The sequence below is a fragment of the Cucumis melo genome, chromosome 10, assembly GCF_025177605.1.
Source record: "Cucumis melo cultivar AY chromosome 10, USDA_Cmelo_AY_1.0, whole genome shotgun sequence".
NCBI classification, from domain to species: domain Eukaryota; kingdom Viridiplantae; phylum Streptophyta; class Magnoliopsida; order Cucurbitales; family Cucurbitaceae; genus Cucumis; species Cucumis melo.
Genome location: NC_066866.1, coordinates 10,826,113 through 10,839,394, shown reverse-complemented (window position 1 = coordinate 10,839,394; position 13,282 = coordinate 10,826,113). Strand labels below are relative to the sequence as shown.

Here is a 13,282-nt window from a genome sequence, read left to right as displayed (position 1 = left end):
CACTGCCCTAGTCTTAGTCTTCTTGGCTAACATGTTTGATCAGATTCATTGACAGACACATTATAATGATTGCAAGCTCCTTAATTCAAGGTCTCACAACTTCGAGCTCTCTTGCAATTCCTTGTGTAGTTTCTTGTAATAATTAAGAAATTATATTCTATTGGATATTCCAATGCCCATAAAAATTCCCATCAAATTTTGACCCCTCAAAACCTCTTGGGTTTGATAATCCTGTGAGTACTTCTTAATTACCCAATAGTTCTAATACAACTGGTTGAAAATTTACACGAGGTAAAACAATAATTACATAATAAATTGAATTTCAAACTCCCACTTTATGGGTTACAGCAGGGGGTAATGGAAAAATAGAAGAAAATGGCTAAAATTTTAAAAACTTAACTATTTATTGATTGGAAATATTGTTTTTCTTTTTTAAATTTGGTTATTAATCTTTTAGCTAGGAAATATGAAAACCGTTCTAAAATATTTAGGAAGAATGGACTTTAATTTTTAAAAATTAAAGATTTATTTTTTAAAAACTAAAAACCAAAAATGACTATATTATTATTAATGAGTGGTTTCTTTCCATTTGTGTTTCATTTCTAGTGTTATAGTTTCTAAAGAAATGTATGAGTTATATATTAAAGTTGAATATATAAAGGATTATTGGTAACACAATAATTTTGTGTTTTGGTTTCTTTTTAATTAAATATGTAAGAAATGATGAAGGAAGTTTGTAAAAGGGAGAAGGAAGAAGGAATTATTCCTGATCCTGATGTTGATACTTACATGAAGGTAAGAAGAAAAAAAACTTTTGTCTTTTTTCTTTCATCCTTGTAATAATTAACTTTTATATACTAATTAGTGAAGGTGTTAAATTGTAATTTTGGTTTAATCAGGCTATTTCTGTTGAAGGATTAAGACAAAGTCTTCAAACAGACTACATACTCAAGGTTAGTTCTCTTTTTAAATAAATTGTAAACTAATTTTTTCTTTTTTTTTTTAATTTTTTTACAATATAACGAAAATGTTGATATGAAATCTCTAAAATTTAATTAGATTGTAAATTACTTAGATGATGTTATTGTCCATCATGTAAATTAAATGCATAGGGCATTTAAAAATAAATTGATTGAAAATAATGCAGATCCTTGGGCTTGATATCTGTGCTGACACTTTAGTTGGAGATGTAATGAGAAGAGGTATTTCAGGTGGTCAGAAAAAGAGATTAACCACAGGTAATATTAATGCTTTCATCACAATTTCCCAAATTCTTCTTTCCAATCTTTCAATTAACTATTATTACTATTACTATTACTATTATTATTATTATTATTATTATTATTATTATTATTATTATTATTATTATTATTATTGGGTTAATCATTATTAGGTGTAACCTTAATTGTATCCAGTCTATATTAATGGATAGTACAAAGATAGCTGTAGCCAACCCTACGCATTAATTCTTTTTCTAAAAAATAAAATAAAAAAGACGTAATACTTATTTTAGGTGCACCTTGTCTAGGCTTATGCTCCTTTTTAGTGACCAAAAAACTATTATTATTATTATTAAGTGATTCTTATAAAAATATTTGACACATGTCAGATTTTTATTAAGTGAGTCGAAATTCCACTAGAGACAAAGTGTATCTAATTATACCTGATCTTGATTTTCTAACATATAGGAGAAATGATTGTTGGTCCAAACCGAGCATTGTTCATGGATGAAATAACAAATGGATTGGATAGTTCCACTGCCTTTCAAATAGTTTCTTGTCTTCAACACTTTGTTCATCTTTCGGATGCTACAATTCTTATTTCTCTTCTTCAACCAGCTCCAGAAACCTTTGAATTATTCGATGATTTGATCTTGATGGCACCAAATAAAATTATCTATCATGGACCTTGTAACCAAGTTCTTGAATTCTTTGAAGATTGTGGATTCAAGTGCCCTAAAAGAAAAGGTGTTGCAGATTTTCTTCAAGAAGTCATTTCCAAAAAAGACCAACCACAGTTTTGGTACCCTAATCACATTCCCCATACACATATCTCGGCCGATACATTTTGTAAGAATTTCAAATCGTCGAGTTACGGAAGAAAGCTCGAAGAAGAGCTCTCAAAAACTTCTTCTTTTGACAATGACAATGGAGACAAATTAGGAAGCATCCATGTCGATCATAATGTTTCTAAATGGGAAGTGTTCAAAGCTTGTGCATCAAGAGAACTTCTCCTCATGAAAAGAAATTCATTTATCTATGTATTCAAGACAATTCAGGTTAGTAGCTTCACACTTCAAGATTTTAGGTTAACTTAATTGAAATATTGATATAATTACTTAAATTCACCAATATAATGATTGAGTATAGGAGGAATACGTGAATGAATTTATCTAGATGAGAGAGCTCTACAAGTTTGAAAGTATGGTTAAGAAAAGCTTAAAACAATTTATAGTTTCTATCGATACCAATAATAAATAACACCTTTTTTTTTTTTTTGTGGTTCAATCAGGATGACCTCTTATGAAATTTTGTAGAAAGCAAGTGAACGGAGATTTGTGAATTAAACGGTCCTCATTCTCTTAAGAGTGGTTAACCTACTAGTGTGTGTTTAAAACAAACCAAGAGGTTTTCTTGTCCGAAGAATGTTATTTATGTTATTTTCCACAACTAATTATTAGGTTAAGCTTTAAGATTTATTGTTGATATGTGATTTTACAAGAACGGATCCTCTTGAGATAATGATATTTTGATTTTTGTTTTTGCTTTTGATGGAAGTAGCTTATTGTTATCGGTTCAATAACGATGACTGTGTATTTACGAACTCGAATGGGAGTTGATCTTGAGCATAGTAACTACTACATGGGAGCCCTATTTTTTGCACTTCTTTTACTACTGGTTGATGGGTTTCCAGAGTTGGCAATTGTCATTCAAAGACTAGAAGTTTTCTATAAACAGAGAGAATTCTATTTCTACCCAGCATGGGCCTATGTAGTTCCGGCTGCCATTTTGAAGATCCCTCTTTCACTACTTGGATCATTAGTATGGACTTCTCTTACTTATTATGTCATTGGTTACACCCCTGAGGCTACCAGGTCAGTTTCACATTCCAACTCTCTCTATTCATCTATTTTTTTTTTAATTATTATTATTATTATTATTATTATTATTATTATTATTATTATTATTATTATTATTATTATTATTATTATTATTATTATTATTATTATTATTATTATTATTATTATTATTATTATTATTATTATTTCTTTTCCTTTTCTTTTTTTTTTCTTTTGTTATAGAGAGAGTTAGTGAATTATCCAACCTTAATTTCACTTTATGATTGTTGAATCAGGCTCATTTTGACACTTCATTGCTAAAACAAAGAAAAAGAAAACTTGATGATAAACGTTTCAATGATATTCTTAAAACTTTTTTTCCCTAAAAAATATTTTCACACATTTTCTGGTATGCTTGAGGCTAAGAGTTGGGTGGAGTGACCTATAATAGCTCACTTCTTGCTTCGAGTTAGGTTTAGTTTTAGTTGGCGATTAGGATTAGGATTTCAAATAACACATGCCCTTATTATTCTTCAACACTAAAAGAGACGTTTGTTCCCTGGGTTGGGAAATTCATCGAAACACTTTTGAACACCACTTTTGGCAATCGTCGTCGACACCACTTTTGGTGACTCCACCGACGAACTTCAATCCACTTCCGCCAACCAACCTCTGGTCGCTTGCTAGAGGTCAACCTTTAAATTTTTTAATAAAAACAATTTATTATATATAACAAACAAAATAAACTTGTATATAAAAAAAAATTTAGAAAGGGTTTGTGAAACACATTTATGTTTTTATCTTGAGAAGATTTTATCAAAAGTGTCTGAACAAAAATGAATTTTTGAAAAACATTTCTTTTCTAAATCATTCCAAATTCATCCTTAATTTAATTATAATAATATTTTCTAAAATACATTTTCACTTTCATCTATTTTTCTTCTTTCAAAGTTTTTTTCCCTTAATATTATTACTATTATATTATCTTTTTAAATTTATATCTCTTCCCTTCTTTGTTTAAAATTAATTTTTTCTTCATTTTAAAAGAAATGTCAGCATATAAAGTGTTAAATATGTATCAAATAAATTTTACATACATATTTCTTTTTGCACTAATATATATCCAAGGAGATACTGAAAAGGTAAATTAGACCACATTTTTATGTAAAATAATACCTCATTAGATTATAATTGTGTAATTAAGAATATTTGTTTAGATTATATGTTTAGAAGTTCCTGATTTATTTTAATAACATTTTCTTAATTGGTCAATTGACTCGAAAACTTACCATTATCTTCTAAACTTACAAGATTACATGGTTGGAAAAATTTAATGGCCAAATAAAAATAAAAATTCAAACTTTATGATTTTTTTATTTCCAAAATATAATTTAATAAAAGAATTATAATTTTTAAATAATTGAATTTAAGATTAAAATATTAGTTTATTTCAATTTGAATTATAATAATTTTAAGTTAGTTAGAGTAACAAAATCTAAAAAAAAAATTTGAATACTTAATAAAATCAAAATATCAAATTATTAACCAAATTAACAAATTCTCTAAAGAAGTGTAAGGTAAAAATTGATTATTTTTATAATAATAATGATAAATAAAAACGATCTAAAAAATTTAAATGATTATTGTATGATAAATAATAATAGTATAAAAAAGTTATATATATGTTGGTAGAGAACAACCTAAATTTATTTTACATACCGTTATAATCTAGACAGTAATAATCTGCAATCCAGACATAAACTAATATAACACATGCTAAAATAATCAATATATCAAACACAAACTATAATAATATGCACCTCAAGCACAGACTATAATAACACACAATTAAGTATAACAAATAAACTATAATGATCGCACACTATAATATAACTTACTTTGTGCCCCAAATGGTTTCTTAGTTTTTAGAAAACCATTTAGACTTCAAAAGTTTTATTAATATTCTTATCCTTTAACAATAATGGTTTTAAAGTTTAACGGTATATTTTTTTAAGAAAAATGAAAAATCAAAACAAATAGCACAATTTAGAAAATAAACTAAAAAATAGCACAACAATAAATATTTGCATAAATAGCAAATGTTGACTAGTCAATTGATCAAATTTTTTAAAATACAAATTCTACCCTTCAATGTTCATCATAGATAGTTGCTATCAGTGATAGTAATTGATAACATATTCTCAAACGGAAAGTTATCCATGATAATTACTATTAATGATAGCTTCTAATTTGAGATAACGGGAAAAAAGCATTCGTAATGATAATAACTAGAAAGTTATGAGCTATTAGTGATAACAACTAAAAATGACTATTAGTGATAGCTACGGATAGATATCAATGATGTTCACTTGATTGTAGTTATCTGCGATAGCTTTGTAACTTGAAAAAAATTAGGAAGAAGTGTGTGAAAGAAGTGGTTGTAACAACTATTGGCCATATCTAAGGGTATAAATTAGAGAGAGAAACAAAGTAAAATAGAATGCTTTTTCGGGATTTAATTATCTACTTCTCCGGCCGACACTCTCCCAAAAATTGAGATTCTAAAATTGAGTATGGAGATAGATATCATTCAAATAAATAAATTAATTTAACAAAGGGGTTAATTGCGATAACCCTTAAAAAGCCACTATTAGGTTTAATTGATAAATCATCAGTTCATGGGTTTATCCGTAACCAAACACATAATTCAAACGTTGTTTTTGCAATTTCTACTATTTTTAAATAAGAGTTTTCAAAACGGCAAAATATTTATCTTGTTTAAAACAATTTCAAAAATGAAAAAAGTCTACATGCCCACATTAAAAATACCAAAAATGTCCAGTCAACCACGCCATCAACAACGCGTGTAATATATTTAGAACACGATCGTTTAGATTTGAGATTTCTTTTTAAATTGGGTACACGATCTTTTAGATTCGTTTACACAATCGTTTATTTTTTCAAAATTATTTGGTACATGATCATTTAGATTTGGCTAAACAATTTTTTTTAATTCTTTTAATACATGATTGTTTATTTTTTTTATACGATTGTTTATTTTTTTTTATACAATCGTTTAGATTTGGCTATTTCAATCTAAACAATTTTTTTCAACATTTTTTATATACAATCTTTTAGATTTGGTTACCCTAATCTAAATCTAAATGACGTAAAAAAAGAAACAAGACGATAGAAAGAAAAAAAAAAAGAAAAAAAAAGAATAAAAATGATAAAAAGAAATTTTGAAAGAAATTATAGCGGAGAAAAAAGAAGAGGAAAGGAAGAAAGACTATGATAAAAAAATTGAGAGAAGAAAGATGAAAGGGTAAGCCTGAAATATTTAGAAAATGGCTAACTTTATGTGTTTTGTTGGACGGGACGTAAATATTTTAGTAGTTTGTTATATTTGTGAAAAATTTTCTTTTAAATATTTCCTCTCTTTTATTATTTTGCTTAAAATTAAATAATTGCTTTTTGAGTTTGAAAACTATCCTTCTTTACTAGTGCGCACCATAAAAATTACTTTCACGAGACGATAGAAAAAAGATTAATAAAAAATGTCTGGTGTGCAGGTTTGGGATCTTAATTAAGTTTGAGGATAGGCTGGAAGATTTAGGTAGACTTTGTTTAAGGAAACCGTTATTTGAAATACAGGTTTAGGTCATTTTGGTTTAAGAAAACTGTATTTATAGTGTGTGCTTTTCAAGCATGGGAATAAAGTGCAAATTTTTAAGTTTTGAGTTTGTGAAATATTTTTGTATATTTACTCATGGGTTAATTTTTAAATTAGTTTCTTTTTTTTTTTTTTTAATTTTTTGTTATCTATAGACATTTCACCGAAAGTGGTGTCTGGAGATGGTCAACGAATTTTCTAGATTAAATTAGAAAAAATAAAAAAGGTCAACTCATAAACTTGAATAATGTTTATTATTCAAACTCATGGAAAAAAATGGTTTCCTAAACAAGGGTCAAACTTGGGATGCCTAACCCACCTAATCTCAACTTTTGAAACACACGCCCATGGTTACAAACCAAGAAAGAATCCAAACTTTTAAGTTGTAGTTAATAACCGAATTTTTTCTGAGTCTTGAAAATTAAACTAATAAATACAACTTTCACCAATAAATTTCAAATAATTGGTTACATGCCTTAATTTTGTAGGTATTTTCAAAAATCAAATCAAGTTTTAAAAATTTAAAAAAATTGTATTGTTTTCAAAGAGAGATCTTTTAAAAAATATAACAAAGCGTTAAAATATTTACACTGTATAGAATAATTCTAAAAACGGAAAAAACCTATAGGCCCAATGGAAAATACAAACGTAATATATTTGGTATACGATCATTTAGATTTTGATAGCCAAATCTAAACGATTTATTTTTTTAATTCTATCGTTTAATTAGGTTACACGATCGTTTAGATTTGGTTACACGATTGTTTACTCCAAATCTAAACTTTTTTTTCCAAAATTTGGTTAAACGATCGTTTGGATTTGATCGTTTAGATTTGGTTACACGATTGTTTGCTCCAAATCTAAACTTTTTTTTCCAAAATTTGGTACACGATCGTTTATTTTTTTTTTTCAAGATTCTTTGGTACAAAATCGTTTAGATTTGGCTAAACGATTTTTTTTAATTCTTTTGGAACGATTTTTTTCAAGATTATTTTTATACATGATCTTCCACGTAAAAAAGAAGAGAAAAAGAAGAAAGATGATGCATGCAGTAAAAAAAGAAAAAGAAGAAATATATTAGAAAGAAATCAGATTTGGTTACTCAATTCTAAACGACGTTAAAAAAGCAAAGGAAAAAAAGAAAGACGATGCACGCAGCGAAAAATAAAAAGAAAAAGAAGAAAGATGATAGAAAGAAATCAGATTTTGGATGTAAAAAAAGAAGAGCGAAAAGAAGAAAGACGATTTGAGTGGAAAAGAAAAGAACAGTAGAGAAAAAAAGACTATTCGTAGAGGAGAGAAATATAGAAAAGCAAATTTAGAATATTTAAAAAATGGCTTTACATGAACTCTGTGAGACAGACCATAAATATTTTAATAGTTTGTTATATTTAAGAAAATTTAGCATCAAAGAAATATTTTTCATTTTTAGAAATTAATATAATCGAAAAATTGGAAAAAAAATAACTATAAATTTTAAAAACAAACGATTAACTAAAATAAAATTGTTATGAAATAAAGTTTTAGTTAATACTATGGGAAGACTGGATCCACATGACTAATGTACTTATATATCAATTGAATTTTTTTAATGTTTGTAGGTTTTTCCGACAACTCATTACTTTATTTGCCGTGCATTTAACATCTTTATCGATGTTTCGACTAATAGCTGGGGTGTTCCAAACACATGTTGCTTCCATGGCAGTAGGAAGTTTCGCAATATTACTTGTCTTGATATTTGGTGGCTTCCTTATCACACATCGTAAGTTTATTAACTCTACTATAAAAAAAAAAAAAAAAAAGAACACACTCATGCTTTTCAAATAAAAGGAGAATAATGTAGACCACAAAATAGTTAAAAAATAGTAAATTTTCATATTCTATCAATAATAAAATTATTTTTATTAAGGTCTATTAATTATTGAAAGACTTTCATAGAAGGTTTTTTTTTTAAAAAAAAAATTGATAGAAATATATTAGTGTCAATAATAGACTTCTATCAAAGGGATATAAAATTTTGTTAATATGGTAAATATTTTTGTTTATTTTACCATATTTAAAAATGCACCTTAAATAAAACTAAATTTTATTTAATAGTTTCATGAATATGATAAGATTTATGTGTCATAGACTCTTATAAAAAGTATAGGCTATTATTTTATAGACTTAGAGAGTTTGATCTTAATTTTGTTATATTCACAAATTCTTTTACATTGTGTTTTATATTTGCTACTATACAATATGTTTGATTGCTATATTTACAACTACTTCTTTTTATATGCAATTTAAAATGTAGTCTCACCTAATTTGGTAATCAATTGGGTCGTATTAAGTAACTATTTGAGTTATATTTGGTAACTATTTTGTTTATAAAAAATTAAGCCTATAATTATCTCTTCAATCTTTAACCTTGTGTTTACTTCCCTACTTTCCACCGATATTTTAAAAATTCAAACTATTAAAAGCTAAAAAAAAAAAAAAATTGTTTTCACAAAATTATTTTTACTTTGGGAACTTTGGTGAGAAATCAACTTTTTTATTTAAGATGAACTAATTCCAAAAAATTAGTAATCATTTCGTTTTATTTTTTTTTTCAAATTAAGCTTATTTTCTCTTATTTTTTTTATAATAATTTATATGTTTCTTTATAAAAATCATTATGATAACAAAATATTGAAACTATTTAAAAAAATATAGCAAAAAACTAAATACATTATAGAAAGTTGGTTGAATTTTAATATATTATGTAAATGGTTTCAATGTTTTGTTATTTGTGAAAATGTTCTTATTTTTTAAGTAAATATTTTTTAACAGTTTTACTATTTAAAATAAATTTTCTTTAATTAAATTATAAACATAGGACAATTTTAAATAAAACAAAAAATTGAAATTATTTACCAAAATCTATCTTTTTTTTTAATCACATTTATCTTTTTTTTTTTATTTATAAATAGTTTTCATTTTTTTAATACACCAGATTTCTCATAAAAATATTAAACTGGGAATATATATATGGACAGAATTGTTTAAACTATGACTTAAAAAGGGAAAACTAATTAATGATTAATTATTTATGTATTTAGAATGAGGAGAAAATGACAGTTTTACCCTTTATGTTTGGATTTTGTAGCCTCAATGCCAGTTTGGTTGGCATGGGCATTTTGGGTTTCTCCCATTAGTTATGGTGAAATTGGGCTTTCAGTAAATGAATTCCTTGCTCCAAGGTGGCAAAAGGTAAGTATACTTTCTTTTACATAATTCATTCATATATATCTCCAAAAACAGTAAGTAATCCATTCTTTTATTCGCAATGAACTTTTATACCAACTAAATTTAATCCATCCTAATTTATTAATTAAATGAATTTAAGAAGTATAGACACTTTAGTTTAGTTTATGGTGTTCGTAGTCTACACGTATCAAATACTTAGATTAAAAGTGAATATGATAGACTGAAAAATCAAGCCGACCAATCAAAACTCGATAGAACCGAAGACGATGCGAAGGATTTAGTTAATGTTGATTTGAAAAAAATTTAAATAAGGTTTAATTTTATCCAAACCGATGGAACACGGACACTCTTTTGCTTGTAGTTGTAGGGAAGGGGTTGATTTGATCCAAAGAGTTAGTCTATCCGACCGAGACAGACTCCTACTTCGGACTGTTGAACAAAACATGTTATGTTAGACAAAGACATGCAAGGAGAACACTACAGCAGTTGATACTTAATAACGTATATTTAAAATAAAAATAGAATTTAGGGAAAATAAACATAAATAAAAAAAAAGGGTAAAGAAGAATAATGTGTGTTGGTTTATGAAGAATACTATGTTCTTTTGATGGCATTTCTGTAGGTTGAAGCTACGAACAGTACAGTAGGGCATGAAGTTCTTCAAAGTCGAGGCCTCGATTATCGTCCATACTTCTTCTGGATTTCACTCGCAGCCTTGTTTGGATTTGCACTTCTGTTCAACCTTGGATTTGCTTTGGCTCTTACTTTCCTCGATCGTAATTTCATTTTCCCTTCTTATCACTTTAAATTCATTCCAACTTTTACGTGTTTCTTCATATAAATATCAACTAATTCCTCAAATTCCTCTTTTATTCTACATTTAGCCCCTGGATCTTCTCGTGCTATTATCTCTTATGAAAAGCTTTCCAAATCCAAGAGCAGTCAAGAATCTATTTCAGTGGAACAAGCTCCGACCGCCGTAGAATCCGTCGAAGGTCATATAATCTGCCTTTTCAATTTTATGTATATATTGATGATCGAACAAGTTCTACAAGTCTTATCCTTAATTATATGAATTTATTGAGGTTTTTTCTTTTTTGATATTGTTTTCATGTTTTCATGGATGGATTGCTTCAAAAAACAGCCAGATTAGCATTGCCATTTAAACCTCTAACAGTTGTGTTTCAAGACTTGCAGTATTATGTGGACATGCCATTGGTAATACTCTTGCCTTGACACTCTTTAGTCTCATTTACTTTTAAATTTAATGAGTGTGCTCGTTAATTGTTTTCAGAAACTTTGTTTTATTTGTGCTTTTGTAATATTTTTTTTAAAGAATTGTGATTGATTGATTTGGTTTTTAGACAAAAAAACAATATAGTTATGTAGTGTTTTCGCTCAATTTATGTTATGGGAAGGTGCGAAAGTATTTTGAGAACAGTCTCAAATAAATTTCATTTTCGTTATTTAAGCACTGAAAGTCATTGCTAACTTTTTCTTTGGAATTCAAGGAAATGAGAGAAAGGGGTGTCAGCCAGAAGAAACTCCAACTCCTTTCTGATATTACAGGGGCTTTAAGGCCTGGCATCCTCACAGCATTGATGGGTGTCAGCGGAGCTGGAAAGACAACTCTACTTGATGTTCTTGCAGGAAGAAAAACGAGTGGATACGTCGAAGGAGAAATTAGAATTGGTGGTTTTCCTAAAGTTCAAGAAACATTTGCAAGGATATCTGGTTATTGTGAACAAACTGATATACATTCTCCACATATCACAGTGGAAGAATCTCTAATTTTCTCTGCTTGGCTTCGTTTGTCATCTGACATCGACTTGAAAACAAGAGCAGTATGTGGTGTTTTCTTCCCTCCTAAACTGGAACCAAATGATTATTAGTTATAAACACAAAGGATAATTAGTTCATGATACTAACAATAGTCTCTCGTTTAATAGCAATTTGTGAATGAAGTCCTTGAGACCATTGAACTTGATAGCATAAAGGATACCTTAGTTGGGATACCTGGCGTCAGCGGTCTATCAACTGAGCAGCGTAAAAGATTAACCATAGCTGTGGAGCTTGTTTCTAATCCCTCTATCATCTTCATGGATGAGCCTACCACTGGTTTGGATGCACGTGCAGCAGCAATTGTCATGCGAGCTGTTAAGAATGTGGTTGATACTGGAAGAACCATAGTTTGTACCATCCACCAGCCAAGTATTGACATCTTCGAATCATTTGATGAGGTAAAACTTTTCAACTGTTATAATGCTCTTTTATAATATTTAGGCGTTTTTCATATGTTCAAGACAACCTTAAACTACAATTGTTGAATTATTTAGACAAGATGAGCAAGAAAATAATTCATTTGAGATTATCTCAATCATCAGTACTTTTACAATGTTGTTTGAGGGTTCTTTTTAAAATTATTTAAATTTTTTTTGGAAACTGTCTCTAACAATGATTATCGAGTGGCTAATTTTATCTTAAACATAGAGACCTAAACCCAATCCTCTTTTCCACCGTTTCACACTTTACGATCCCATCTCCATTCCGCCCTCCATTCCTCACGTATCCCTAACACCCATTGGATTCCTAGTAAACCTAATTACATTATAGCTCCTCATTGAGGCCCTATGTGTCTTCCATTTAAACATTTTTTTACATGACAATTGATGAAAAACAATTTTTTAGCCAATCCGTTAGAAACCATTGACATTTGATGTTTCTTCAACAATCTTAACCAGCAGAACTTTAAACTGTGAGGATGGCCACAATCACAAGCATCCGTAAAAACAAACAAAAGAAAATAACGTCTAAAAAAATTCCCCACTCCACATATGCTTATTCTGCTTTCACTATTTGTGCAGTTGATTCTTCTCAAAACTGGCGGTCAAATGGTTTACTGTGGTCCATTAGGACAACATTCATCCAAGGTTATAGAATATTTTGAGGTCAGTCTGCTCTACAACTAGTATTGTTGCTTGTGACTATGTATTCTATTTCCATTGTTTCTGAGCATTTCATTTTCCATTACACAGCATGTCCCTAGGGTTTCAAAGATTAGAGAGAACTACAATCCTGCAACATGGATGCTAGAGGTTACCTCTTCATCAGCAGAAGCAGAACTTGGCATAGATTTTGCTCAAGTGTATAGAAACTCTTCTCAATATGAGTGAGTTAAGCTCTAGAATTTTTGTTTCACTTAACTACATGAGTTAGGATCTCCATTATCATTTGCCTCTTCTTTTAGTCCTCTTCTTGAGATAAGATGACATTGCAAGTAAGATGCTATTCCTTTATGTACTAAAAATGAGAGGATTTTA

The 13,282-nt window shown here is 28.3% G+C and overlaps 1 protein-coding gene across 1 annotated transcript in view; it reads left to right on the top strand.

Annotated features, from left to right (window-relative positions):
- The window catches only part of LOC103496678 (pleiotropic drug resistance protein 3-like), a 63,130-nt gene that overhangs the window by 43,488 nt on the left and 6,360 nt on the right, over positions 1-13,282 (top strand). The window contains exons 6-19 of the mRNA XM_008458641.3: positions 719-795; positions 900-953; positions 1,148-1,238; positions 1,689-2,278; positions 2,781-3,094; positions 8,333-8,493; positions 9,862-9,965; positions 10,585-10,738; positions 10,847-10,957; positions 11,107-11,180; positions 11,474-11,806; positions 11,912-12,202; positions 12,827-12,910; positions 12,998-13,131. Coding sequence (XP_008456863.2) covers positions 719-795; positions 900-953; positions 1,148-1,238; positions 1,689-2,278; positions 2,781-3,094; positions 8,333-8,493; positions 9,862-9,965; positions 10,585-10,738; positions 10,847-10,957; positions 11,107-11,180; positions 11,474-11,806; positions 11,912-12,202; positions 12,827-12,910; positions 12,998-13,131 — 2,572 coding nt within the window. The remainder of the gene's footprint in view (positions 1-718; positions 796-899; positions 954-1,147; positions 1,239-1,688; positions 2,279-2,780; positions 3,095-8,332; positions 8,494-9,861; positions 9,966-10,584; positions 10,739-10,846; positions 10,958-11,106; positions 11,181-11,473; positions 11,807-11,911; positions 12,203-12,826; positions 12,911-12,997; positions 13,132-13,282) is intronic.